Raw genomic sequence first — 27105 nt, 5'->3', positions numbered from 1 at the left:
CCAGCCAGGGACCTGGGGATACGAGAAGGAAGGGGAGTAGTTTCTGGTTGGTTTTGAGAATTCAGTGGGTTAGTACATGTAAACTACCTGAAACTGTTCCTGGCCTACGGTGCAAACCCTAGATACATGTTAGTGAGGATGATGAAGGTGATGTGGAATGATTTAGGCTGATATTTGAAGCAAGGCTTCGTGGGGCTGTGCCTCACCTGGGTCTTCATTCTCTCCACAGTGTAGAAGATTCAGTTCCTTGAGGTCTGGGCTACAGCCCTGGAGACCCTGTGAATGGAAAACTGAGTCAGAGGAGTAAAGGCGAAGAGAGGTCCTGGAATCTGGAGAAGAGAGGAGGGGACAGAGATGCGAGAAGACGAGAGGGGGTGAGGATGGGAGGGGGCAAAGCAACCCCTGCCTCCATGAAGCTCCACCTCAAAGGCAAGGGGAACTGAGCTCAGAAAACCTGCGAGCTTGACCAACTGTGCAGGTCTGCCCAGGTCTGTCATGATTTTAGCACTGGAAAGTTCCAGATCCCTCAGTCCTGGGAAAATCAGGACAGGTGGTCATCCTCCCGGCCCTGCCTCCCCTTCCAGCCTCAGAAACAACCCTGTCCGACCCCCAGGCTCTTAGCCCCAACTCACCCTCTTCTGGAAGGCTCAGGAAGGACAGGGCAATTCAGGCCCGGCCATGGCTGGCCAGGGCCTCCAGGAGTCCCCGTGGTCCAGGGGACTGGAATGGCGTCCTGGGCTCCGAAGTGCAGGCTTCACCCAGGCTCCCCAGGGGCTGGCAGATGTAGTGCCGATTACCCCAGCCCTAATCCCTCCACATGCCGTCCGCCATTAGGATTAGTTCCAGGGGGTCCCTGAGTGGCGGGGGGGGGGCACATCTGTCAGGGAGCCTGGGCAGCACCGCATGATCCGAGATGCTCCAGGCTGGAGGGCAAGGGAATGCTCTCTCCGGAAAGAGTGTCTGCTACAGGGCTCCCAGACCCGTCCATGCCCCCACGCCAGCTCCTCAGCTGCCTCTGCGGCACCTGGGGTTCCAAGGAACACAGTTTGAAGACCACTAGGGTTCGCCCTGATAGTTAAATATTCAGATAACCAGTTCTGTCACTGCTTATATAGCCCTCTTTGTTTCTTCATCTAAAAATGGGGATAATTCTATCTTGGTGACCATGAGGATTAAATTGCAGCATGCTGGTAAAGCAGGTGGCCTAGGACCTGGCACCGGGTAAAAACTCCGTAAAGCCCAGCTTCTTGTGATAACGTGGCTTCATGCCGCAACTCCTACCCAGCCCTGGTTTCAGACATCGGATCCTTCTCGGTGAACATTCTAGGAAGTTACTCTCCATTGAGTTTCACTGACACAAAAAGAGTAAATATATTTGCCTTCCTGGCACTAGACATGGCTGCACATTGGAATTACCTGGAGAGCTTCAAAGAACCACTGGTGTCTGGGCTCCACACGTAGAGAGACTCAGGGGCGTGGTGCCATGGTGATGCCACTCTGTGGTCAGGGCTAGGAACCACTGCCCCAGACCAGCGTGTCTCCTACTCACTTTAAATGTGTGTAGGAACAGCCTGGGATCAAGTCGAACCTGCAGGCTCAGAGTCAGTGGGTGGGAGCAGGACCTGAGATTCTGCATCTCTAACCAGCTCCCAGGTGATGTCGAGGCCGGTCCGTGGACCACATTTTGAGGAGACAGGCTCCTCTGCAATGCATGGATCACATCAGCTTCCACATCATTATCTCAATAGGGCCCCACGGTTGCCTTCCGGCCACTCCGTGGTTGGCAGGACTTGAACGATTCTCTCCACTTTGCTGATGCTTAGGGTCCCGTATGTGAAGGGGTGGAAGCAGGCTTTCTGGATCTTAGTCTCAGTCCCCCGTGGCCAAAAATCTGGGCTGGCCCAGAAAAGAGGCTAAATTAGAGCAAGAAGAAGGCCAAGTGATTTTGTCCCAACTCCACATGGTAGGGCCGGTGAAACAGGCTCTGAGGGGGGAGGTGAATTCCCAGGGTCACATAGCAAGCTTAGGGACAGCGGTGGGGCAGGAACCCGCATCTTTTGTACCCAGCCACTTGGTCAGTCTTTGCTGGGCAGCCTGCCGCCAGGTCACATATTGATTGCCTACAGCCTGCTTAGTGCTTTCTGTGTTACCTCCCTTGGATCTTCAAAACAGTCCCATGAGGCACGTTCTGTTCTGCCCAGGAAGTGGCAGGACTGGGATTTGGACCCAGGAGTCTTCCAAATACTGGCGCACCCCATCAGACCACGAGGTCCTCTAGGGCGAGGATCACGTCTCACTCTGATTTGTCTCCAAGCTAGGGCTGAATGTGCGAATCAGTCCACTCAAGGGATCTTCACCTCTACTGACAAAGACCCTCACCCCCAGGACATCAGCTGCTTTCAGAGCTCCCCCCCCCCCAGGCCCCCCCCCCCCCCTCCAATCCAGACCAGTCTCGCCCCTTCTGAAGTTAGCGAGTGGGAATCTGCAGCATGTCATACAGCAAAGTGGCCACACGGTGGCAGCAGAGGCCCGTGTGTAGACTCCTAAGGCCCAGCCTGAGCCGCCTCTGAAGGATCATCTCTCCGGGATTGCTTCCCTTCCTCCAGGCATTTGTCCAGGGCTTTCCGTGCATGAACAAAGATAATCCCCACAACAGCCCCGTGAGGGAGGAGTTATTCATCCTCTTTATACATGAGAGATCCTATTCGTCTTTTACATAAATAACCTTCCATTGACTGCCCACTGCTCTTTGGAAAAATCAAAATTGGACCCTTGAGTCAGACTGCTGGGGTTCAAATCCCAGCTCCACCACTGACCACTTCTGTGCCTTTGGTTGGGTTTCTTGGCTTCTCTTGGACCTCAGTGTGCTGGTCGGTTAAGAGAATAATAAGATAGAGCCTACCCCCTTGGGGTTACATTAGCTAAGCACGTGTAAGCCAGAGTGATGACGGTCCCCCCTGTTGCGGCTCCTCCCCATGCTCCCCACTCAGGCCCCGGCTGCTGGTCTCTTCCCCTTTCTTCATCCCCCATTCGCCCCGCCTCCCCCACCCATCCCTTGCGCCCTCTTCTTCCCATCGTTCTCCCTCCAGTTTCAGTTGTTCCCATGGTCCCAACACTCCCTGGAGGCGTTTTCTGATGTCTCTTCTCTGAGGATCATGTTCGGGTTTTTAGAACTAGGAGCAGGACTTGTTACACAGAAGGCTCCGAAGTTCAGGCAGACTGTGGTTGAGGGACTGCTGCTGCCTTCTTTCTGCACCCGTCCTGAAACTCTCTCTCCTGAGGTCGACCTCTCCGTGTGGCTTGCTCCCCAGATTATTTGGAGGTCACTCTCTTGTCCCCAGATCCACTCCAGAACATCCCCAGAGACAGAAAACGATTGTCCCTACCCTCAGCATCAGGATTGCTTAGAATGGAGAAAGTGGCCAAAAAGATGTCAAGGACAAACGAAACTCAAAAGAGATCTCTCCCAAAGGATCTGTGAAGATACTTAGCATTTTTCCCCGGTTAGGCTCGGATTGATTAATCCATCTGTCTGCTCACTTACCCATTGAGTCACCCGACAGACACTTACCGAGGATCTGCCATTCGCCAGATCTTACGCTCGGGTCTGGGGGAGGACATAGGGCAAGACAGACATAGCAACAAGCACTCATTGTCAACATATATGTATTTTTTAAGTTTATATATTTAAGTAATCTTTACACCCCACTTGGGGCTCGAACTCATGACCCAAAATCAAGCGTCACAGGCTCTTCCAGCTGAGCCAGCCAGGCGCCCCAGCATGTATTTGTGGAGCACCTACTAGGTGCTGGACACTGTTTTAGGTGCTTGAACTAGCTCCATGAACAAGACAGATCCCTGACCTTGTAGAGCTTCCATTCTAGCAGAGGCAGCAGAGGGAGTAAGAGCATGTTAGACAGTGTTGCATGCTACGGAAAATAACTAGAGCTGGGGCTGGGGGTTACAGTGTTAAATTGGGAGGTCAGGATGGCCTCACTGAGAAAAAAACATCTAGCAAATCACCCAAAGGAAGTAAGGGAGTTAGGTATATGGCCAGCAAAGGAAGAGTCTCTGGTAGGGGGACATCCAATGCAAAGGCCTCTCGGAGGATGAGAGTGTGCCAGGGTGCCAAGGGAAAAGCACGGAGGCCGGAGGCTGGAACGGACTGAGGGGCAGGGCAGCCGGCCAGGTGGGAAAGGTAATCGGGGACCAGGTCATGGGGAACCTCATAGGCTGCAGGAAGGACTTTGGTTCTCACTCTGAGCGACATGGGAGCCCTTGCAGGGTGTGGAGCAGAGGAGTGGCAGGACCTGACTCACATTTTTAAAGGACCGCTCAGGCTTGTGTGTTGAGGGCCGACTAGAGGGCCAGGGTAGGGGCGGGGAGGCCAGGGGCTCTGTTCGGGAGCAGCCGTGGAGGCGCCTAGAGTCCCAGACTCTGGACATGCTTCGAAGGTGAAGCCAGTAGGACTCGCTGGTGAATTAGAGCCGAAGAAGAGAGAAAGAGAGGACTCAGGAATGGCTCCAGAGGTTTTGGCCTAAGCCACGGGAAGAGGGAAGCCTGTGTGTGGGAGGGGTTTGGGGGGGGGGGGGGGGGGGCAGAGACAGAGTTCAGGACTGTTGTTAATTCCGAGATGTTTGAGTGAAAGTATGGAAGTAGGCAATGGGCCATTTGAATCTGCAACTTAGAGGTCTGTATCAAAGATATAATTTGGAAAATCATTGGCGTTAGAAAACAGTAGAGAATATTTAAAGCCATCACCAGGGAGTGAAATGAAGTGAAGAAGGATCTGAGCCCTGAACCCCAAGGTCCAGGAGCTGTGAGTGCGGGATGAAGGCAAAGACGACAAAGTCATGCATCGTAGGTGCAAATCAGGCTTCACCGGGGAACCTAGACGCGGCGGGTCAGCAGTTAACGAGGTGCTGGTGCGTCATGCAGTCTTTCATGTCACATGGAGAGAGGTTCAAGGGTCAGGGCATAGCCAGAAGCATCCTGGTGTGTGCTCCAGAAGACCTCCCTCCAGCCAACTACTCTACTATATAGACAGCGTGAGGTCAGCCTTGCAAGTCAAGAAAAGCTGGTCTGAGCTCAGGCCCCAGGGAAATTGCTTGCAAGGCTGAGGCACCTGAAGACCCTGAGGGGAGTGGAGACCTTGTGCAATCATTTCTGCTTTGGGGAAGGGAGTCCCTCCTGGAGGCCACCTGCTGTCACCTCATTGCTAAAACCTGGAGTGAGCCCCCAGGGTCTTCCCATACAATCCAGATTGTTTTTCCAAGGTCCATCCCCTGACCTAGAGCTCATCAAACACAAGCCTGCGCACTCAGGATGGAGATCAATAAGAGTGTAATAAACAATAGGGGTAGAAATCAGCTGGGCTCCTAAGGGGATTTCCAGCAGCTGTTGGCAATGCCGGGGAGACACCGGAGGGGGAGGGAAGCCTGGAGTGGTGGTACAAAGCCCATGGTGGAGGCCTGAGCCATCTGGCCATGGAGTCCATAGCAGGCTCGAGGACCTATATATATATACCCAGTCGGATATGAAGGGCACTGCTCAGTATTCTGCCAATGGGCCTCAACACTACCTGAGCAAGGGATGGGAACATGGTTGTGGAGGCCCATGACACAGCTGTCGGTGGCTGTGACCAGCTAGAAGCAATGTCCTTGCCATTGTCAGAGGGTGAGTCACTGATAAGTCTCCTATAGCTGGGGATGGTGGGCTGGGGTAAGGGTGATGGTGTGTTCAGTACTGTGGTAGGTTCGTGCCGTGGGCCCTGGCCTGGGCAGCTGCTAGAGGCTGTTCAGCATTGCCTGTCCCAATCTGGAGGAGAAGGCAAGTTTATTTAGCCCTCCATCCTGGTCTGTTTCCTGAAATTTCTTGCCTCTGTTCTTGCTAGATCATCACCTGTGGACTGTCATGCGCCTGGGATGAGCCAGATGATTTGTCCTTTCCCAGAGCCTTGATCTGCATGGGAACCCAGGAGTCAGCATTCTGCCTGACACCTCAGGTGTACCCTTCCCTTTCCTAGCTGCCCACAGAAGATGATGAGGGAGCGCTGATGTCATTGCACCTTGAACGAGCCATACCAAAGCTCCCTTGTACCCACCACCTGCAGGGGGCAAGTGTGGAAGAGCAAGTGAATTCTGACAGGGCCCACAACTGGGAGCCAGTGGCTGTAGACGGAGTTCCATTGCCAGGTTGTATCATATCGGGACGTTTTAGCACATGGCAGAGGTGCTCCTCAGAACCTTAGGAGTCTACCTCGGTGAAGACAGTAGCCACCCCACATCCTAAATCAGGTCCATGGTGGTCAGAATCCACTGCCAGCAATTGGTCAGAGCCCCCAAGTTGTCGCACTATACCTTGAGCTGAAGGCCAGCATTTCTGGCAAGTAAGACGTAGTCTGTGAGTCAGTGACTTCGTAGGTCAAACGGATCCTCACTGGGCCACCTCAGACCTCCATGACTGTTTTGTTACTGGTAGGTCTAGGCACGGATCTAGTGCACCACGTGGATGGGCTAGCCATAGAGTTCTGACCAGTTCTTCTGTCCAGAGGCTCTGTCGAGATGCAGTGCTTTATTGTGAGCTTGTTCACATATCACATACCTTTGGACTTTGTGGCTGAATTGCTTTATCTGTTTCCACAGCAGAGGTTACCATATGGAGATTCTCCTAACGGTCTAGTTCTGGGTGGTCCCATGGGCTGGCCATACAGCAAGACCATTAGCAATGGCCCATGAATCTATGTGAAAGGGACTGTTGACAAAGGTGTGAGCAGCATCTAAAGAGAGTGCAGTCCCCCTGGGCTGGAAAACTGGGGGGATGCTACCACCCCTGGCTCCGAAGAAAACCTGGAAGAAGGTCCTGTCGAGAGAGCCTCCCTGAGAGGAGTGGCCCTCTGTGAAGGAACCCAGCCAGCCCTAAAGCAGCCTGAGGCAACCCCAGTGGACTTGGAGAGGCAAGGAGAAGACACCTGACCCACAAGGGAGGCTTGGGATTTTAAGTAGGGAGGTCATGGGAGGAAAGACCCGAGGGGGTGTGGTAGCTCACCTAATCCTCACGACACGCAATGAGGGTGGTAGTGCTACTCTCCCCATTTGACAGTTGAGCAAACCAAGGTCCAGCAAGAATAAACAACTTGGAATTGTCTAAGAGCACACAGCTGGGAGTGGATAGAGGTGGGATTTAAAGCTAGGCCATTAGGCACCAGAGATCCTGCTCTTAAAAAAAAAAAAAAAATAGGGTATAGGGGAGTTATCATAAAAGGAGGGCACAGAGAACATGTCAGGACACATCAGACTGTGATCAACAATCAGAGATGCTATTATGAAGCACTGACTGAGTATATGCCAGCCCCAGTGCTGGGTGCCATGGGGGTGGGCACTAGACAGATGAACAAGATGCCGTGCTTGCAGGGTTTATAGGGTTTATAATCTAGTTGGAGGATGGGGAGGGAATACAGAAATGTGTGCAAATCAAATCCCAGCGGATCGTGATACATTCCACTGCCGAACTGAAGGTAAAATGCTGGGAGCACACCAAGGACAGAGACTATTCCCAGGTGGGTTAGGGAAGCGTTCTGGAGGTGTAGTTTAGGAAGGACTAAAGAAGTGTAATAGTACAAGGGGGAAGATAAGGGATTCCAGGGGAAGAAACCACAGGAGCAAAGATGTGGATGCATTTGGGGGATGACCAGCCATCTGGTTTGATTAGAGATGATTTTAGGTGGGGCCCAACAAGGCACTAAGCCACGCCAGATCCCACGGCAAGGTAGTGGTTTCCTTCTAGTTCTCCTTATGGAGAAAAACCTTAGTTTGGTGCTAGCATATCTCTCAAACACTAATACTTACTAATTTCTCTTTTTAACCCCAAATTCCCAGGCTCAGACACTTCCAGTGGGCAACCAAGCTCTGGTTGGAACTTCAGTAACATTGTTGTGTCTCCACTTGTCTTCTTCTTCTTCTTTTTTTAATTTTTTTTTTGACAGTTTCTACTTCAGCCAAATGATACAGCTTTTTAATGTACAGTTAATTATTTTTATTATGACTTTCTTTCACAGATACATTTATTTAAGGAAACAAGTCAGTTTAAAGGGACAACATTAAGGGGCGCCTGGTGGCTCAGTCGTTAAGCGTCTGCCTTTGGCTCAGGTCATGATCCCAGGGTCCTGGGATCGAGCCCCACATCGGTCTCCCTGCTCAGCGGGAAGCCTGCTTCTCCCTCTCCCACTCCCCCTGCTTGTGTTCCCTCTCTCGCTGTGTCTCTCTCTCTGTCGAATAAATAAAATCTTTTAAAAAAATATTAAAAAAAAATAAAATATTAACTCACTGTCATTTAAAAAATAAAAGGGACAATATTGAGCTAAAAATATTCAGGTGGCTCATGGCTCTGGCAAAGATCACAAAGGGGGTACCCGATGACTGGTGTTTGGGATACTCTGGCACAAGGTATAAAGCACATGAGGGAGAGTAAGGGGCGGAAAATAAGCCTGGAAAAGGGGTCAGATCATGGAGGGGTTGAACACCATGGTAAGGAGTGTGACCTTTATTCCATCAACCACAGTGAGGCGTAGTTTCAAGAAGAGGCAGTGAACTTGCCCACTTGGCAGAGCTTGGCTCTGGCCTCTGAGCAGAGGGAAAGGGGAAGACTGGGAGCTGGGGCAGCTCAGGGGAGGCCATTGTAAGACTCAAGGTGAACAGGTGGAGGGCTCTGGACTAGGGTTAAGGTGGACAACTGAAAGAGAGGAGGAGCCGGGTTCTGGCGGCCCCTCAGGCTGTTCTTAGAGCACTACGTGGCTGACGGGGTGAGTACAGATTTCTTTCCCAAAGGCGATTGGCCTTTCAGCCTCCAATCCTGCTCTCCAGTGTGATTTACTAAGAAAATTCAATAGTCTCTGACTGGGTTTTACTGAGGAAAGGTAACGTCCAAAGAGGCCAGCCCACCCCAGTCTCTCTGACCTCATTAGGGGGAGTTAGAAGTACAGTCAGAGATGATGGAGAAAACTGAATCATGTCTCCTTATTCCGTGTTTCCTCATGGGAAAAGTCCGCTGCCGGCTTGACCTCCTGCGGTGACTCATTCTATTCCATACAATGAACATCTGATTTTCTAAGACCTTCAGCTTCATTTCACTGAACATAAGACGTTCAAGGACCTTGTCCTGGAGGGCAAAGCAGGCGTGCAGTCTCTCGACTTCTTTCGTGTTCAAGACGTAGCTGTTGGGTTTGGCTTCAGGAGGCTTTGGTTTCTCTGCCTCTTCCTAGACCCCCCACCCCCAAAAAGGAAACATTAATTAATAGCGATTTATACACATCCCGTTAATCAATCCTCACAACCAGCCTGCAAGAAGAGCATCTTTGCCACATCTTGTGGGTGAGAGAGTTGGGGTCCAGTGAGGAAAGGCCCTCTTCTCAGTTTGGGAACCCCTAAACTCCTAGGACCCATACTTGTCTTTGGTTCCTAGGAATAAATGAAATGGCCTGCTCATCTGCACTCCCAGGGGACATAAAGCATTTAACCCAGATAGATCTGTCTCCGGAGCGTGTGTTTCTCTCAGTGTGCCCGAGACTGTTTTCAGGCCTCATAAAATCACCACCTGCCAAGTTTCCTGTGGTCTCATGACACACTCTGATCTCTATAATCCTCATCTGCCTCTATGCAATTAATAGTACTTAATTTTTTTTTTCTTTTTGGAGTCAGCTACAAATTCCTCATCCTTAAAACCATTTTAAATATTTCAGACATGCAGGGGCACCTGGGTGGCTTAGTCGGTTAAGTGTCTGCCTTCGGCTCAGGACATGATCCCAGGGTCCTGGGATCGAACCCCGGCTTTGGGCTCCCTGCTCATCAGGGAGTCTGCTTCTCCAGCTCTCCCTCTGTCTCTGCCCCTTCCCGTGCTTGTGCTCTCTCTCTCTCTCTCAAATAAATAAATAAATGAAATCTTTAAAAAATCTGTTTCAGACATGCAAAAATAAAAGTGAATATTACAGCAAATACCCATGTTCCCATACCAGCATGAGAAACAAAATATGACAAATATAACTGAAGTCCCCTGTGGGTCCCTCTCATAGAGTTCCCTCCCTCTCTGAACCTCATCTCAACTGCAATCCTGAATTCAGAATTTATTTTTTCCATATATTTCTTTACACCAGTGGTTCTCAATGGGAGGCTATTTTGCCTTCCCCAATGGACATTTGGCAATGTCTGGAGACATTGTTGGTTGTCACAAAAGGGGGGCGAGAGGTGCTCTTGGCATCTGTGGATAGAAGCTAAGGATGCTGCTAAACATCCTACAGCACACAGGACAGGCCCTCACGATTAAGAATTATCCCACTCAAAATATCAAACAGGCAGAGGTTGAGAGATCCAACCTTAATATATTTTCACTACAGCCACAAACAAGACAAGGTATTGTTTCATGTGTGGTGTTTTTTTTTTAACTTTACATAAAAGATGTCATAATCTGGGCACATTTCTGCTGTCTTCATTATGCCATTCTAGAGATGTGTCTGTGTTCCACAGGTATCTTTTGTTCATCCATTTAAAATTTTTCCACCTTCAAGTAGTTGTTACTGTTGCCAAACCATGCTGACATCAAACATGAAGCAGGAGAGTCTGGGATGGTACCTATTTTTTTTTTTTTAAACAAGTTTTCTCTCTCTCTCTTTTTTTCTTTTTACTGAAGTATAATTAGTATACAGTGTTATATTAGTCTCGGGTATACAACACAGTGATTCTATGATTGTCTACATTTTTCAGTGCTCATCCAGGTAAGTGTACTCTTTTTTTTTTTTTAAGATTTTTTTTTTTTTTAAGATTTTCTTTCTTTATTTGACAGAGAGAGAGAGATAGCGAGAGCAGGAACACAAGCAGGGGGAGTGGGAGAGGGAGAAGCAGGCTTCCCGTGGAACAGGGAGCCCGATGCGGGGCTCGATCCCAGGACCCTGGGATCATGACGTGAACCGAAGGCAGACGCTTAACGACTGAGCCACCCAGGCGCCCCAGATAAGTGTACTCTTAATTGCCTTTATCTGTTTCACTCCTTCCCCACCTACCTCCCCTCTGGCAACCACCAGTTTGTTCTCTGTGGGTTTTTTGTTTTTGTTTTTGTTTTTGTCTAGGGATGGTCCCTGTTTTCCAGCCCAGGCAACTGAAGCCTTGTGAAGGAAGTGCTTTGTCCTCCATCACCCAAGTGGGAGTTGTAGGACAGGGGCTTAGACTAGAGCTCTGGATTTTTCAGTCTTGCCCCATTATCCCGACATCTTCCCTGGTCCCCATACCCCCAGTCAAGCTGTAAATATCCCATCATCCTTAGCTGAAGCTAAGGCCCCCCTTGCTCACCTGCGGGGGCTCTGGGGGGGTGGGCTTGAATTCATGCTTGACTAGCCAGTTGCTAAGCAGCAGCAGAAGGAATAGGAACCCAAACAAGGCTGGCTTATAGCTGATCAACCAAGCCACCAATGCTCCTATGGTGCCCGAGGAAGCAAGTATCCCATGGAGATTCCTAAAAAGAGACATAAGTTCCCCCAGCATTATGGCTTGGAGGCCCCCAGGCCCCCAGACCCTGCCTTGGTGACCCCTCTAGGACAGTTGCCCTCCATGACAGGAGCCATGGCCGCCCCCTCCTCCGAGTCATAACCAGCCACCCTCTCCCAGCTGTCGCATAACAATATTAACTACTCCTGTCTTAAGCAGCCACTATGTGCCAGACTTTGACAGGCAGTTTGTAAGCAACATATCATGATGTCCTCACAACAACCAGGTGATGTCGGCCTTAGTGATACCTCATTTATTCAACAGTACTTCCAGGCCTAGCCACTGGGAATAAAATGGCCAGCAGCATAGAGCCCCTACCCTCATGGTGAGGGAGACTGCAAAGAAAAATTACCCAAGATCTGGAAATAAGGCAAAGAGATTCCTCTGAGCTTGTTTACACAGTCATATCAGAATATTGTCTGGCTGGTCCACCTGCTGGTCATCTGCTGCTTTAGGGGAAGGTAACTTTGACAATACTGTTTAATATTGATTAGGGTCCTGACTCTGTAAAGTCAGATGTTAACTTTTTAAAAGTTGGATAAGTTGCTCCAGCAATTACACTTCTGGGTATATATCCAAAATAAATGAAAACTGGGTCTTTTTTTTTTTTTAAGATTTTATTTATTTATTTGACAGAGAGTGAGAGATCACAAGCAGGGGGAGTGGGAGAGGGAGAAGCAGTCTCCTCACTGAGCAGGGAGCCTGATGCGGGGCTCGACCCCAGGACCCTGGGATCATGACCTGAGCTGAAGGCAGACGCTTAACCGACTGAGCCACCCAGGCGCCCCTGAAAGCTGGGTCTTAAAGAGCTATTTGTACACCCATGTTCATAGCAACATTATTCACAATAGCTAGAAGGTGGAAGCAAACCCAAAATCCAACAACAGATGAATGGATAAACAAAATGCTGTATACACATACAATGGAATTGTTCAGCCTTAAAAAAGGAAGGAAATTCAGAAACCCCCGAGGGCTGTTGCCGCGTTCTCCTTTCCCATCCACCATAAGACGTGAAACTGCTGCCAAGATGCAGATTTTCATGAAAACCCTTCTGGGAAAGACCATCACTCTTTGAGGGTTGAACCCTCAAATACAACAGAAAATGTAAAAGCCGAGACCCAGGATCAGGAAGGAATTCCTCCCGATCAGCAGAGACTGATCTTCACTGGCAAGCAACTGGAAGGTGGACATACTTTGTCTGACTACAACATTCAAAAGGAGTCTACTCTTCATCTTGTGTTGAGACTTCCTGGTGGTGCTAAGAAAAGGCAGAAGTTTTACGCCACTCCCAGGAAGAATAAGCATAAGAGAAAGAAGGTTAAGCTTGACATCCTGAAATACTCTCTCTAAGGTGGATGAGAAGGGCAACATCAGTCACTTTCAGACAAATGTGGCGCTGGTTCTTATGACTAGCCACTCTAACAGATGCTACTGTGGCCAATGTCTGACCTACCGCTTCGACAGACCAGGGTACAAGTAATTGTATACGGGTTGATAAAAGACATGAACTAACATTACAAAAAAAAAAAAAGAGGAAGGAAATTCTGACATACGCTACAACATGGGTAAACTTTGAGGTGATTATGCTCAGTGAAAGAAGCCAGTCCCCAAAACACAAAAGTCATCTGATTCCACTTACATAAGATACCCAGAGTAGTTAAATTTATAGAGACAGAAAGTAGCATGGTGGTTGCCAGGAGCTAGGAGGCAGGGAGAAATGACAAGTTGTGGTTTAATGGGCATGGAATTTTATAAGATGAAGAGAGTTCTGGAGACTGTACAACCATGAGCATATAATTAACCCTAGTGAACTGTACACTTAAAAATGGTTAAGGTGATAAATTTTATGTTATGTCTTTTACCACCATTTTTAACAATTAAATTAGTTATTTCCAGGAAAAAAATGGGTAAGTTGCAAATGATTTTTTTTTCCAAATAGAAGCAAATTAGTTGTGTCTGATAGAAAAGATAACCTCAAAGTCTACAGTTTTATGGCCTTGGAAGACATTAAAACCATTTGTTTCTTATTTAACTTTGCAATTTTATTCCAGCATTCTCTTTTCCACTGACTAGTGACTATATATCAGCTTTTCATGTTTTCCTTTGAACCAGCATTGTCATCTTACTGGTTCTCTAATGAATTAAATAAATCTTTGACATATGCTCACTATTTTGTATGGAGTTCTTCATGTTCAATTGTCTATTTTAATGGCTATGATATTCTAATATATCCAATTAGTGGCTACTTGTTGGGCCTTTAGGTTAATTCTTCTTTATTGCTATTATATATAAGTCGAGGTAAACAGTATTAAAGTTAAATCTCTGTACACATGCTTAAATAGTTTCCTAGAATGTCCTCTGGAAAGTGGAATTGCTGGATTAAAGGATATACATATTTAAAAAATCTAATTTTAAGTTTTATCAAATTATTAAATGTGCAAACAAGTCAGAACTAAAGAGTTTAAAACAAGCAATCTTCAATCTATCTCCCCCTTTCCATCCTCAAGTTATATGACTCAGACAACTCGTTCCAACTTTTTAACTGTTTCTTCTGGTATGTATCTTGATATATCTAAATTGTATGCTTGTACTGTTATTTCTTGATTTCTCAATTTTGACATTCTATATTATCTTTTTATGATGGAAGATGAGGATTTAGCTCCCATGCAGAACCTCCCCCATTCCCATTTCGTCCCTGCTTCTGTAAACCCCTCTCATTCCTCTCCTCCACACACTTTCTCTTTCCTCCATTCTCTCAATATAATTCTATCCCTTTGGTTAAAACAACATTAATGCTTATGTTACTATGGCTATGTCAATGTAGTTCATAGCTGAACCGTATGTGGAACTACAATTACACTTTTTTTCTTGTACATCTTCTAAATTTCCTGGACTTAATTGTCTCCTTTTTCCCGTTTGCCTAGGTTAAAAAAAAATTCAACTTCATTGAAGTACAATTGACATAAAGTAAAATATGAAAATATTTTCCGTGTATGGCACAGTGAGTTTTGACTAACGTGTACACCACCCAATCAAGATAAAAAAACATTTCCATCAACCCCAGCAAATTCCCTCCTGCTGTTTTGCAGTCAACTCTCACCTTCATCCCAAGTGATCACTGATTGGATTTGATCATTAGAGATTAGTTTTACCAGTTCTTTAAACTTCATGTAAGTGGGATAATTTTTTGCAAAATTACAGTTTGAAGGGTGCCTGGGTGGCTCAGTCAGGAGAGCATGCAACTTTTTTTTTTTTTTTTTTAAGATTTTATTTATTTATTTGGCAGAGAGAGACAAAGCAAGAGAAGGAACGCAAGCAGGAGGAGTGGGAGAGGGAGGAGCAGGCTTCCCGCTGAGCAGGGAGCCCTATGCGGGGCTTGATCCCAGGACGCTGGGATCATGACCTTAGCCAAAGGCAGACGCTTAAGGACTGAGCCACCCAGGCGCCTCCAAGAGCATGGGACTTTTGAGTTCGACCCCACATTGGGTGTAGAGATTACTTTAAAAAAAAAAAAAAATTTTTTTTTTTAAAGAAAGAAAATTATAGTCTGAAGAGAGAGAGACATATAAAAAAGCAATTATATTTGTGTGTAATAAGTAGAAACAAGCTTGAAGAAACACAAGCTGTTCCAGTGTTGGGTCACTAAAGGAGTCCTGGAGGAATTAAAAAAATAAACCACCACCACCATCTGCAGCACTAGAAAGAATTAACCTGGAGTAAAAAGAGGTGTTATGTATGGAAGACATAGGGAGTGGGAGGAGGTGTGAGTGAGGGAGTGCTAATAGGGAGTCCAGACGTAAGGAAGAACAGGAACACCGCCCTGGAGGCAACAGCAATCCAGTTTGGACTCAAACCTGGATTTCCTAACTTCTGTCCATTTTATTATCACGAAACTCATTTGCTCTCCGAGATTTCCCCAGTCCAAGCAGGACAGTTATGACACAAAATGATTTCCCAGTTATGGTTCAATGTTTTCCCCCTCACTAAACTGTAAGCTCTTTGAAAGCAAAAACTTCATAATTAAACCCTCGTCACGTAGTAAGCATTAATAAATATTGGTTGAACTGACGAATGAGTAGATAAATGAATGAATGAATGAACGAACGAACGAACGAATGAATTCATGGGTGTATGCAAGTCCCTGGAGGAAATGGTCGCCCTCGGAGGTGCAGTATGGCCCAGAAGCCTTAGGACCGGGAAGGCGCTGGGGCCCACTTCAAAGGCCAAGACGACGCTCTAGGAAAGCACTGTGCTCTATGCGGTGGTGTCGCTCTAGCCGCGAGGACGCCGCTCTATGGCAGCCGGGGAAGGCGGGGCGGTGGGGTACCGGGGCCTTTTTGTCCGGACGCGGCGGGAGCGCGCTCAGCGCGTGCGTACGCGGCGGCGTTTGGCAGCGAGCTACCACTGTGAAGTGAGGCGAGGCGAGGCGGCTCCGGACCCACGGACCGACAGACCGAGCGGCCCCTTCGGCCGTCGGCGGCCAGGCGGCCAGAGATGTTGTCTGGGAAGAAGGCCGCGGCGGCCGCGGCGGCAGCAGCAGCGGCCGCGGCGGGGACTGAGGCCGGCCCCGGGGCAGCGGGCGGCGCAGAGAACGGCTCCGAGGTGGCCGCGCCGCCCGCGGGCCTGTCGGGCCCTGCCGAGGCCGGGCCGGGGGTGGCCGGGGAGCGCACTCCCCGCAAGAAAGAGCCTCCGCGGGCCTCGCCCCCCGGGGGACTGGCCGAGCCGCCGGGGTCCGCCGGGCCTCAAGCCGGGCCTACCGTCGTTCCTGGATCTGCGACCCCCATGGAAACGGGAATCGCGGAGACTCCGGAGGGGCGACGGACCAGCCGGCGCAAGCGAGCGAAGGTGAGGCGCGACCCCCTCCCGCACGCCTTAGACCCCGGTGCCCGGCTCCCTCGAGGTTGTCCGGCCCCCAGCCACCCGCGCCTCCCCAGCCCGTCGGGTGTGCACCGCACCTCCCCATCAGCTGGGTGGGTGGGGTGAGGGAGGGGAAGGGCTTCGCGCGGGTTCAATGCGCTCTTTGTGCCGGGACCCGGCCGTCTCGGGAAAGGGGGATTGATGGGAGGGGTGGTTGACTCCTTACATCTGTACACCTTTTCTTTTCTTTTCTTTACTGGGAGACATGGCTCTCTGACGTGGAGTTCTGGCTGGCGTTGTTGGAGACAGGCATGGCTTGTTTGTCCGCAGATGTGTCTGGAGAGGGGCCCTGGGCAGTGTTTAAGGAGTTCCAGCTGGGCGCGCCTTGAGGCTGGAGGGTAATGCTCAAGAAATGGTCTTAGCCAGGGAGACGGAAAAGAACGGTTGTTTTTTTGTTTTGTTTTTTTGTTTTTAGGCCTGCTGTGCGCTAGTTTTCCTCTTTTTCCTTTTATTCTCTCAACGATCTTTTGACGTAGGTCTTTACAGATGAGGAAGCTGATGAAGAGGGCTAATATCAACTAGTCAAGGTGCAAAATATATGGGAAGAAAAAGGCTTGTCACCCGAACAGTATGTACAGACAACAGCTGCCTCACATCTCTGGGTGCCAGATGCTGTGTTCAGGGCGTCACTAATGTTTTATTTTTGCTAAATACCAATGGGCAGGTATTGTTAGCCCCGTTTTAAGAAATGAGTAAGCAGAGGCACACAGTTGAAGCAACTTGCCCAGAGTCACACAACTGAGTTAAGTGGTGGAACTGGAATCTACGCTTATGTTGTGATAAGGTATCTTCAGCCTCAGACAAAGGACCACATGGAACACCAACTGTGCAGGGCACTAAGGCAGTACTGGGGCACAGACTTTTTAGACTTGGGTGTTTTCTGGAGATTTATACTTTTAAAATATTTAAAATCATGCAATTCATATAGCTTATGCATATAACAAGTTTTCTATCTGTATATAATTTTTAAATGGATATGCCAAGTCTGTGTGTGAAGAGCTTCTTGAGATGAGTATTACCCAGACTGAGCCCTCAGATTCAACTGTCCACTTGAGAGATCTCCAAGAATAAAAACCGTGTGCTAAAAAGAGGAAAGGCTTTGGGGGGCTTTTACCAAAGCATGGTTTAGAAAAGACACAGGTTGGAGACTCCCAGCTCTCAGAAATGAAATAGAGGGCAGAAGCCCAAGGGTTTTTATTTTACTATTTTAATAGGAAGTATGGCCAGAAACCATGTGATAAGATATTTCTTAAAAACAGGTTTATTGAGATAAATCACATGATAAAATTTACCATTTTTAAGTGGTACAGTTGAGTGGTTTTTAGCATATATTCACAAAGTTTTATAACCACCACCACAGTCAATTTTGGGACATTTTCACCACTCTCAAAAGACACCTGTACCATTGGCAATCATTCCCCATTCTCCCCAACCCCCACCCCTACCAACCACTGATTTACTTTCTGTCTGTATGAATTTGCCTACATCTTATATAAACGGAATCAGAGAATATGTGGCCTTTGTGTCTTGCTTTAGTATGTTTTCAAGGTTCATCCATGTTGTAGTATTTCCATTTGGTATTTGACGACTCTGTGGCATAATAATGTCCCATTATATGGATATACCACATTTTGTTTATCCATTCATCATTTTGTTGGACATTTGGGTTTCCTCTTTTTGCTAGCTATGAATAATGCTGCTGTGAACATTTGTGTACAGTTTTTGTGTGAACATAGGTTTTCAGTTCTCTTGGGTATATACTAGGAGTGGAATCGCTAAGTCATGTTATCTCTGTTTTTTTGTTTTTGTTTCACTTATTTAAATTCAGTTAACGTATAGTGTATTATTAGTTTCAGATGTAGAGTTCAGTAATTCATCAGTTGCATGTAACACCCAGTGCTCATTACATCATGTGCCCATCACCCGGTTCTCCCATCCCCCTTTTTAAAAAGTTTGTTTAATTTGAGAGAGAGAGCATGGGGGGGGCAAAGGGAGAGGGATAAGTAGACTCCCTGTTGAGCAGGGAGCCTGACACAGCACTCGATCCCAGGACCCTGGGATCATGACCTGAGCCCAAGGTAGATGCTTAACTGACTAAGCCACCCAGGCACCCCAGTGTTTTACTTTTTGAGGAATTGCCACTTTTCCACATTAGCTACACCATTTTACATTTCCATTAGCAATATATAAGGTTTCCAATTTCTCCATATCCTTGTCTTGATACTGTCTTTTTATTATAGCCATCCTAGTGCTGTGAAATGGTGTCTCATTATGGTTTTGATATGCATTTCCCTAATGACTGATGATATTGAACATCTTATGCTTATTGGTCATTGGTTGTATATCTTCTTTGATGAAATGTCTGTTCAAATGCTTGGCTTCTTTTTAAATTGAGTTGTATTTTTATTGTTGAATAGAATTCTTTATATATGGTGATTATTAAAGTTTTTAATTTTTAATGTCCGATTTATCTATTTTTCTTTTGTTCCTTTTGCTTCTGGGGTTATATCCAAGAAACCATTGCCTAATCCTGTGTCAGGAAGATTTACTTTTCATGTTTTCTCCTAGGAGTTTAGCTTTAGCTCTTGAATTTGGATCTATGATTATTTTGGAGTTAATTTTTGTATATGGTATGAAGTAGGAGTTCAATTTCATTCTTTTTCATGTGGATATCCACTTGTCCCAGCACATTTTATTGAAGACTATTGTCTCCCCCTTTGAATGGTTGGCACCCTCGTTGATTGCCCATAAATGTAAAGGTTTATTTCTGGACTGTCATTTCTGTCCCATTGATCTGTATTTTTTGTTCTTATGCCAGTACCACACTGTCCTGATTACTGTGACTTTGTGTAATAAGTTTTGAAATCAGGAAGTTTGATTTCTTCAACTTTGCTCTTTTTCAAGACTGTTTTGGATATTCTGTGACCCTTGTATTTCCACATGAATTTTATTTTATTTATTTATTTATTTTAAAAGATTTTATTTATTTATTTGAGAGAGAGAGAGAGAGCACATGAGAGGGGGAGGGCCAGAGGGAGAAGCAGACTCCCTGCTGAGCAGGGAGCCCGATGCGGGACTCGATCCTGGGACTCCAGGATCATGACCTGAGCCAAAGGCAGTCACTTAACCAACTGAGCCACCCAGGCGCCCTCCACATGAATTTTAGAATCAGCTTATCAGTTTCTGCAAAAAGGCAACTGATATTCTGATTGGGATTGCCTTGAATCTGTAGATCAATTTGGGACATACCATAAGATTTCTGTCTTTGTAATTATCTTGTGTTTATTTTAATTCCTGCTACACTATTTTTCTATTGTGATTAACTCTGAAACTCTAAAGAGAAAAGTGGGTTACCTGTTTATTTGAGGGAGAAACTAGGAAGTAAGGAACTAGGGAAACTGACCTATTCCTGGCCAGTCTTGGGAGCCAGAGGAAACAGACCTCAAGGGATAGAGTATCTATTAAAGGAAGAAAAAGCAAGCTGAGTCCAGTATAGACTGGCCTTGCTTCAGGAGTTCTGAGGTATATGCAGGGGGGGTATATCTGTATCTAGAACTATAGATTCAATAGGAGACATAGATACAGATGTTATATATTTAGTTATGTAACTAAAACAAGGTTCAGGGTATTGGAAGGGGTCCATGCAATTGGGAGGTCCCTAAAGCTTAAGTTTCATAAGTTTCAGAATAAAATCACCTCTGAGTGTGTATGCTAACATTATGGCAAAATATTTAAGGTTTGGAATTGTTACGTTGGGTTGGGACTTCAGGACTGGTGACCTTCAACTGGGCCTTGAAAAAGCGCAGAATTTAGAAAAGTATTCTGGAAAAGGGGTTAATTTTTCTCCCTATGATTCATTTTCCTCAGGAAAATAAACCCTACCTTGTAAGGTTTTTAGGTTTAGATATAATGTAAACAAAACGCTTATTGCAGTGTCTGGCTTAGAGTACGGTGCCCAGTAATTAAGTACTACCAGCGGAGAAAGGAAGTGAAACATGCTTGGTATATTATGCGGCGGTTTGAGAAGCAACCGGGAGTCCAGAGTGGACACTTGAACATTGGGAACAATGGGCAAATGAATTTAAGTGAAAATGGCGTTTTTCTAGGAGCAAGATAAATTGGAGGGAACCAGTAGTGTTTGGATTGTAGAGTCATGTCCAGGTTATAGAGAGAGCCAAACACTGGATCTGTGCTATTCAGTATGGTAGCCACTAGCCCATGTTACTAGTACGACTGAGGAAACTTGAGTTTTTACTTTTAAACTTAAAAGAGCCACATGGTAAGTGCTCAATACCCGCATGTGACTACTGCTGCCATATTGGAAGCACAGATGCAGAACATTGCCGTTATCACAGAAAATGGTATTGGACAGTACTGCACTAGACTGAGAAGTGCAGACCTTAAGTGCTATGACAATTCAGAGAAAGGAAAGACATATTTGCAAGTTTGGAATAGTTAGGAAATAATTTGCAGAAGGGATAAGCCTTGAACTCTGGCATCGGATTAACAGAAAAGGGTGGAAGTAGCTTTCAGGGAGTTTAGGGATCTGTAGAACAACATTGAGGATTTTTTGACTAGGGTGTTAGAAAATGGCTAAAGGTAAGTACAGCTGGTTAGAGCCAAAAAGTTTATATGCTGGTTTGAAAAATTTGGCATTCACCTTTAAAACTATCTAAAAATATCACATATTTGGAAAATCAGTCTGGCAGTTGTGTCCTAGGTGACTTAAAAGGAAGAAAGATTAAAACAAAAAGACTGGAGCTTTAAGATGACTGGAAAGTGAATGAAGCATTGTAGCAAGGGTGAAGAAGAGAAGGGAGAAACTAGAGGTGTAAATTTCAGAGTCACCTGTGTAAAGGTAAGACTAACTACCTTACTGACTTATATCTGCCTATTGGACGTCTTTATGTCCTTGGTTATAAGTAGTTGTAGAACCTCCAAAGTCTTAGGATTTTACTTAGGGATGAGAAGTTCCCAGTACTTTGTGTTTAGAGTATCTATTCCTTTTCTCAGGGGAATAGTTTTTTTTAATTTTTTAAAGTGTATATGATTCTTTCAGATGGTTTTTTTTATTAAGTAGAGAAACTTTTTTTTTTTTTTTTTTTACAAAATAAAACTTTATGCAAAATCCCAAAATAAAGTAGTATTTGCCTGTTTTATATTAAGAAGTTTCAATTAATAGTTGCGGTCTTATATTGGTCTCAGAATCCAGTTTTATTTCTGTGTTTTGTTTATGAAGTATTGTGAAGACCCAGTGCTTGATAAGATCCAGTGATTGATAAGTAGTGCAAATGGTTGTTTTTTAAGCTTGTCTTGTCTTCTCAGGACACCGTCTTGGTTGAACAGATTGCAGAAGAAATTTCATTCTTAGGTCTACCCCAGATTTAGTACCCAAGCAGTACAAGTTCATGTGTTTGTTGGTAGTCTCCAAAGGATTATGGTTTGGTTTAACACATATAAATGTGTATTTAAATGAAATCCTGAAGAATTTTAGGTTCTGTGAAATACAGATATTTTTTTTCCTTGTTGTTTTTAAATACTACCCTTAGATATTTTTGCTCCTACTTCTAGGTGTTTTTCTAATCTCTTTTTTTCCCTGAAAACTAAGAACTCTATTCCTTCTTAGTGGCTACTACTTCATCAAAAGATTGGATTAAACAATGTTAAAAAGAGTGTTTTTGCTGCAGAACTTCTCAGTAACTTTAATGTGCATCGTGATTATCCTAGAGGGGGCCTGTAAAGAATGCGGTGTTTCCCAGACTTGATCATGGATTCCTTTTGTGGAACATCCTTTGGAAAGAGCTGAATGAACTACTGCAGTAGAAAGGACCTTATATTATTGTTTCAGAATTTCCTCATTGCCCAGTTCCTTGATAGGCACTTGTTAAATGATTATTGATTAAATGGATGAGATTGATGAACAGAGGATTAAAGGGCTAAATCTTTGGGGTAGGGAGGGGTCAAGCACTATTGAGGGCTAAAAGAAGGGAAACTGCATACTTTAAACATGTATTACATTTTCTGACCCCTCTTCCTTTTTGAAACTTTTCCCTCCTTGCTGCTTTTTTGTCTGTTGTCCTGAGGTCTGTTTTTACAGTTTATCTCAGTCAAGTAGGGTGAAGTTTAGTATGTAGATTTCTGGAGGTTTTATTGTAAAGTCTCTCGATTTACCTGATAAGGACCAATAGTTTGCAACTAGAATTTCAGTTTATTAAGGGCAGGGAGACTCTCATTCATAATTGTTTTCTCCATTGTGGCCATGTACTCAGTGTTCTGTATTTGATAGATGAATACTATTATTCATGTGTTAAATAAGAATCTTAGAGCGTGGGTCAGAACTGTTTAATTTATCCTTAATTTTTGTTTCCATTTTCTGACACAATCCGTGTTACCTCCCCTAGCCACCCACTCTCCTGCCCGTCTGTGTTCGTGTCATAAGAAAAAAAGAAAGAAAGAAAGAAAGAAAGGCAAATATAAAAGTAGCCAGCCATATGGAGCTATTTCAGAGGCATTTCAAAAATTAAGGTAGAGTACACTTGCTGTAATCCACAGGACTATTAATTTCAGAAACCTAGTAAATTAGGTACGTTATTTGTGGAAACCATATTGTCTTTGCTCTGTCTCCACATCTAATAAATTTTTATTTCATTCATTTTATCTTTTCATTGAATCTGAAATAGCTGTTGTTGCTATGGCTTCCTGGAATCTTTTTTTAGGGTGGGAGTCAACAGTGACAAGTTTGCTAGTGTTCTAAGGTTGGTGACTATTTGTAATACCATATTACACATTTTGGCAAACAGGTCCATTATAATCTTCCCTATCTTAAGTTGCTTTACCGCCAATAAGACATTCACCAAGATTGTTTCCTCTTTATACTTATTACCTGGTTCTCTCCTTTTATAACCAGAGTGTAAATTAGTAGTAAGACCTGTGGTCTCCCTTTCTGTTTCACTTAATTTGTTGTATTAAGGATTCTTTGCTTTCATCATTCAGCTCTCTTATGTCATCAGTTATTTTTTAAGCAAAATGTGCTTTTTCATAGTTTCAATTTGGCGGCTGCCATTTGCAGTTTTTATTTCTCCCCATTTGGTTTCTGGGGTTTTGCTGTTCCACCTTGGAATAGTAGAAGTACAGGCCTGGCCTACCTGATAGACTTGCTATTCTAGTTGACTGTATTTTTATCTCAGGGTTATTTTAGTCTTTGTTGAAACTTCTGGTGTGTGAACATGATGTGTACATACATATGAATACATATGCACATACAAACATACATATATATGCATACACATATTTTAAAAGAGTTCTTAGGAGTTGTAGAGAACCTCAGATTCATTGATCTAAATGTCAGTAGTATGATGTAAAATTGATAGATTGGGCTAAATCTGAACTGACACGAGATTGTTTCATGAGAGATTTTAGGGTTTTTGTTTTTAAGTTTATTTATTTAAATAATCTCTACACCCAACATGGGCTGCACTCGAACTCATGACCCTGAGATCAGGAGTCACATGCTCTTCTGAGTGAGCCAGCCAGGTGCCCCGAGATTTTGTTTTTAATAGCTACCTATTATGAGCTAGCTTGTTCCTTGTTATTTGCTTATTTCCCTTAAAATTTGAATTTAAAAGGCAGTTCACATTCACTGATGGTTCCAAATTGAGTCCCTGGTTTTAGATGTTCACTGTATTTAGCTTTCCCTGGTATAATCTCCATATAGGTAGAGTACAGAGAGATGGATGAAAGCTTGGCCAACCTCTCAGAAGATGAGTATTATTCAGAAGAAGAGAGAAATGCTAAAGCAGAAAAAGAAAAGAAGCTTCCCCCACCACCCCCTCAAGCCCCACCAGAGGAGGAAAATGAAAGTGAGCCTGAAGAACCATCTGGTGAGTTATAGTAACCAACTAGTTTTGTTTTATCTTGGAAATAAGAATAAATGGATTAATTCCTATTCTACGGTGTTATTTATGTCTTTATCTTTGGTTTATACTCTGATATTGGTCATGTGTCTGTAGTGTATTCATGTGTGTGTATGTATGTATATACATGTATATACATACATACACACATGCATACATATACAGTGGTACTGATATTTTGTGTATGTGTCTGTACATGTATAGAAGGAAAGTAAAAAATGGTGATGGAAGGATAGTGGCAGTATAAGGTACTTGGAAATTGGAGAAATAAACAATTCGAGAAAACATACAGAAAGCCAAATCTAAAGACCACACCCCTCAGATTTATCTGTGATTCAGAATTTGTAGATAGAATGGTTCAGAAATTATTCTGGTTAAATTATGCATTTACCACATGGTTAGATACTTTCTGATAAAACATTCAGAGTGGGGATCAGTTTTCAGAACAGTTTCCTGGTGAACAAATGTAAAAATATGAGGTCAAAAAGAAAACGCCCAAGTGGCCATTCAAAGGAATAGTAGAAGAAAAGACTATGAAGAGATTCTAAACTCAAAGTCTTCCTATGACAGTGGAAAGATTATTGGAGACTAAAGTATTGGTTTCAGAGCTTCAAACATCTTTGAAGAATTCTCACTAACATCCCCTCAGACTAAGTCCTACTGAGGATACCCAGACCACATAGGGGTACCTTCTGGTTTGGAGAGACCAAACAAAAGCAGAATCTTCATTAATTTTTCCTATCTTCTGGCCTTAATAGCATTTCATTAACTCTTCTTGATTTTGAATTTTTACTGAGTTTTTCTCCTTAAAATACTTTTTGTATCTTTAATAGCTCCAGGTCCATTTACCTCTCTAATTCTTTTAGTCCTGCATCTTTTTCTTTTTTTTCTTTTTTTTTTTTTAAGATTTTATTTATTTATTTGACAGAGACAGCAAAAGAGGGAACACAAGTGGGGGCAGCTGGAGAGGGAGAAGCAGGCTCCCCACTGAGCAGGGAGCCTGATGTGGGGCTCCATCCCAGCATGCTGGGATCATGACCTGAGCGGAAGGCAGACATCTAATGACTGAGCCACCCAGGCGCCCCATAGTCCTGCATCTTTTAAAAACAAAATGTCTGTTTCAGATCCCATCTGCTGTATCTTGCATGACTTGCATAGGTACCCAGATACAGACATATTTAATTTGAGAAGTTTTATCTTTTTAGTATTTTGGGGGGGAGAGGTTCTCCCCTGTGATGTTATATAAATCACCAGATGTTATTTATTTATTTTTTTTTAAAGGATTGTTACTGATGTATCACTTGAGAGAATTACAGGTCAGGTGTTAATTTAAATTCAGATTTACAACTTACCAGATTCTGACCAAAACTCTCAAAAATTAAAATTTATAATTTCATTAATTATAATAAAGTATAATAAAAACATGGTTTGAGAACATTTAAACAAGAGGATTAGATTCTGGGTTCAGTTTATCTCAGGAATCCAGGGTTTTCTAAGAATGGTTTTCCTAAAACTCTTAAAATGACTTCTTGGGGGCACCTGGGTGGCTCAGTCGGTTAAGCGACTGCCTTCGGCTCAGATCATGATCCTGGAGTCCTGGGATCCAGTCCCGCATCAGGCTCCCTGCTCAGCAGGGAGTCTGCTTCTCCCTCTGACCCTCCCCCCTCTCATGTGCTCTCTCTCTCGCTCTCATTCTCGCTCTCTCGAATAAATAAATAAAATCTTAAAAAAAAAAAAAAACTATTAAAAAAAAATGACTTCTTGGGCAATTATTGGCAGTGATCTGTTACCTCTGGGACTGTTGTGCCTGAGGCAAATGTAGCCTTCTCCATACCTCAAAACACCTCGTCTCTCTTTTTGTTGATTTTTTTTTCTTTCTAGTCTTTTACATTTAGCTCTAATCCCTTCTTTCTGTCCTTGCCTCCAACTTCTCCCTTGATTCCCTATTCCTTTTTCTTCTGTATTCTTCTGTGATTCTTGCCTTTGTTTTCTTCTACCTTTGCTGTAGACTTACTAATGAATGAGATACATGGGGATAAGTCTTGATATGTCATAGTTCCAGAGGCTGCTGATTTCTTGGTTCAAGAGCTCTAAGTTTTCTTCAATAGATGATCTGATAGTTTAGATGCTGCCTCACCCTCTTTTTGGTGTCTCCAGTGAACAACTGACTTAAGTATATACCAAGTTGATACACACTTTCTTTGTCCTGTGAGCATTTTATTTTATTTTATTTTTTAAAGATTTTATTTATTTATTTGACAGAGACACAGTGAGAGAGAACACAAGCAGGGGGAGAGGGAGAGGGAGAAGCAGGCTTCCCGCTGAGCAGGGAGCCCGATGTGGGGCTGGATCCCAGCACCCTGGGATCATGACCTGAGCAGAAGGCAGACGCTTAATGACTGAGCCACTCAGGCGCCCTCCTCTGAGCATTTTATTTTATTTTATTTTATTTTTTTAAAGATTTTATTTATTTATTTGACAGAGAGAGAGAGACAGTGAGAGCAGGAACACAAGCAGGGGGAGTGGGAGAGGGAGAAGCAGGCTTCCCGCCGAGCAGGGAGCCCGATGTGGGACTCGATCCCAGGACCCTGGGATCATGACCTGAGCCGAAGGCAGACGCTTAACGACTGAGCCACCCAGGCGCCCTCCTCTGAGCATTTTAAACCTGATGTTAATATTTTCTTTTTCATGAAAGAGGTTTTTTATTTTGTTTTTGTATGTTTGTTTTTCCATTAATGTCAGGC

The 27105-nt window shown here is 44.8% G+C and overlaps 2 protein-coding genes and 1 pseudogene across 5 annotated transcripts in view; 2 read left to right on the top strand and 1 right to left on the bottom strand.

The window, feature by feature from the left end:
* Positions 1-8958: 8958 nt before the first annotated feature.
* On the bottom strand, positions 8959-11528 carry TEX46 (testis expressed 46). Its single transcript, XM_032415106.1, has 2 exons — positions 11337-11528; positions 8959-9156 (listed from the first exon to the last, which is right to left on the bottom strand). Exons 1-2 carry the CDS (start codon positions 11526-11528, stop codon positions 8959-8961), a joined length of 390 nt encoding a protein of 129 aa, XP_032270997.1.
* A 1030-nt stretch (positions 11529-12558) lies between these two features.
* Positions 12559-13011, top strand: LOC116640842 (annotated as a pseudogene).
* A 2822-nt stretch (positions 13012-15833) lies between these two features.
* The window catches only part of KDM1A (lysine demethylase 1A), a 61904-nt gene continuing 50632 nt past the window's right edge, over positions 15834-27105 (top strand). For all 4 annotated transcript variants that reach the window (XM_032391624.1, XM_032391614.1, XM_032391605.1 and 1 more), the window contains exons 1-2: positions 15834-16376; positions 24163-24328. In XM_032391624.1, coding sequence (XP_032247515.1) covers positions 16026-16376; positions 24163-24328 — 517 coding nt within the window. In that variant the 5' untranslated portion in view covers positions 15834-16025. The remainder of the gene's footprint in view (positions 16377-24162; positions 24329-27105) is intronic.

This window comes from Phoca vitulina, unplaced genomic scaffold (assembly GCF_004348235.1).
Source record: "Phoca vitulina isolate PV1807 unplaced genomic scaffold, GSC_HSeal_1.0 scaffold2, whole genome shotgun sequence".
Taxonomy (NCBI): Eukaryota; Metazoa; Chordata; class Mammalia; order Carnivora; family Phocidae; genus Phoca; species Phoca vitulina.
Note: the sequence above shows the minus strand (reverse complement) of the source record. Positions and strands in the feature narration are given on the sequence as shown.

What these genes read in the sequence shown, in the direction of transcription:
- TEX46 (XM_032415106.1), bottom strand. Translation starts at nt 11,528, where the DNA reads ATGCTGGGGGAACTTATGTCTCTTTTTAGGAATCTCCATGGGATACTT. An exon ending in CCCCCCCAGAGCCCCCGCAG is followed by an intron (nt 9,157 to 11,336) that starts GTGAGCAAGGGG and finishes TTTGCCCTCCAG; the next exon opens with GACAAGGTCCTTGAACGTCT.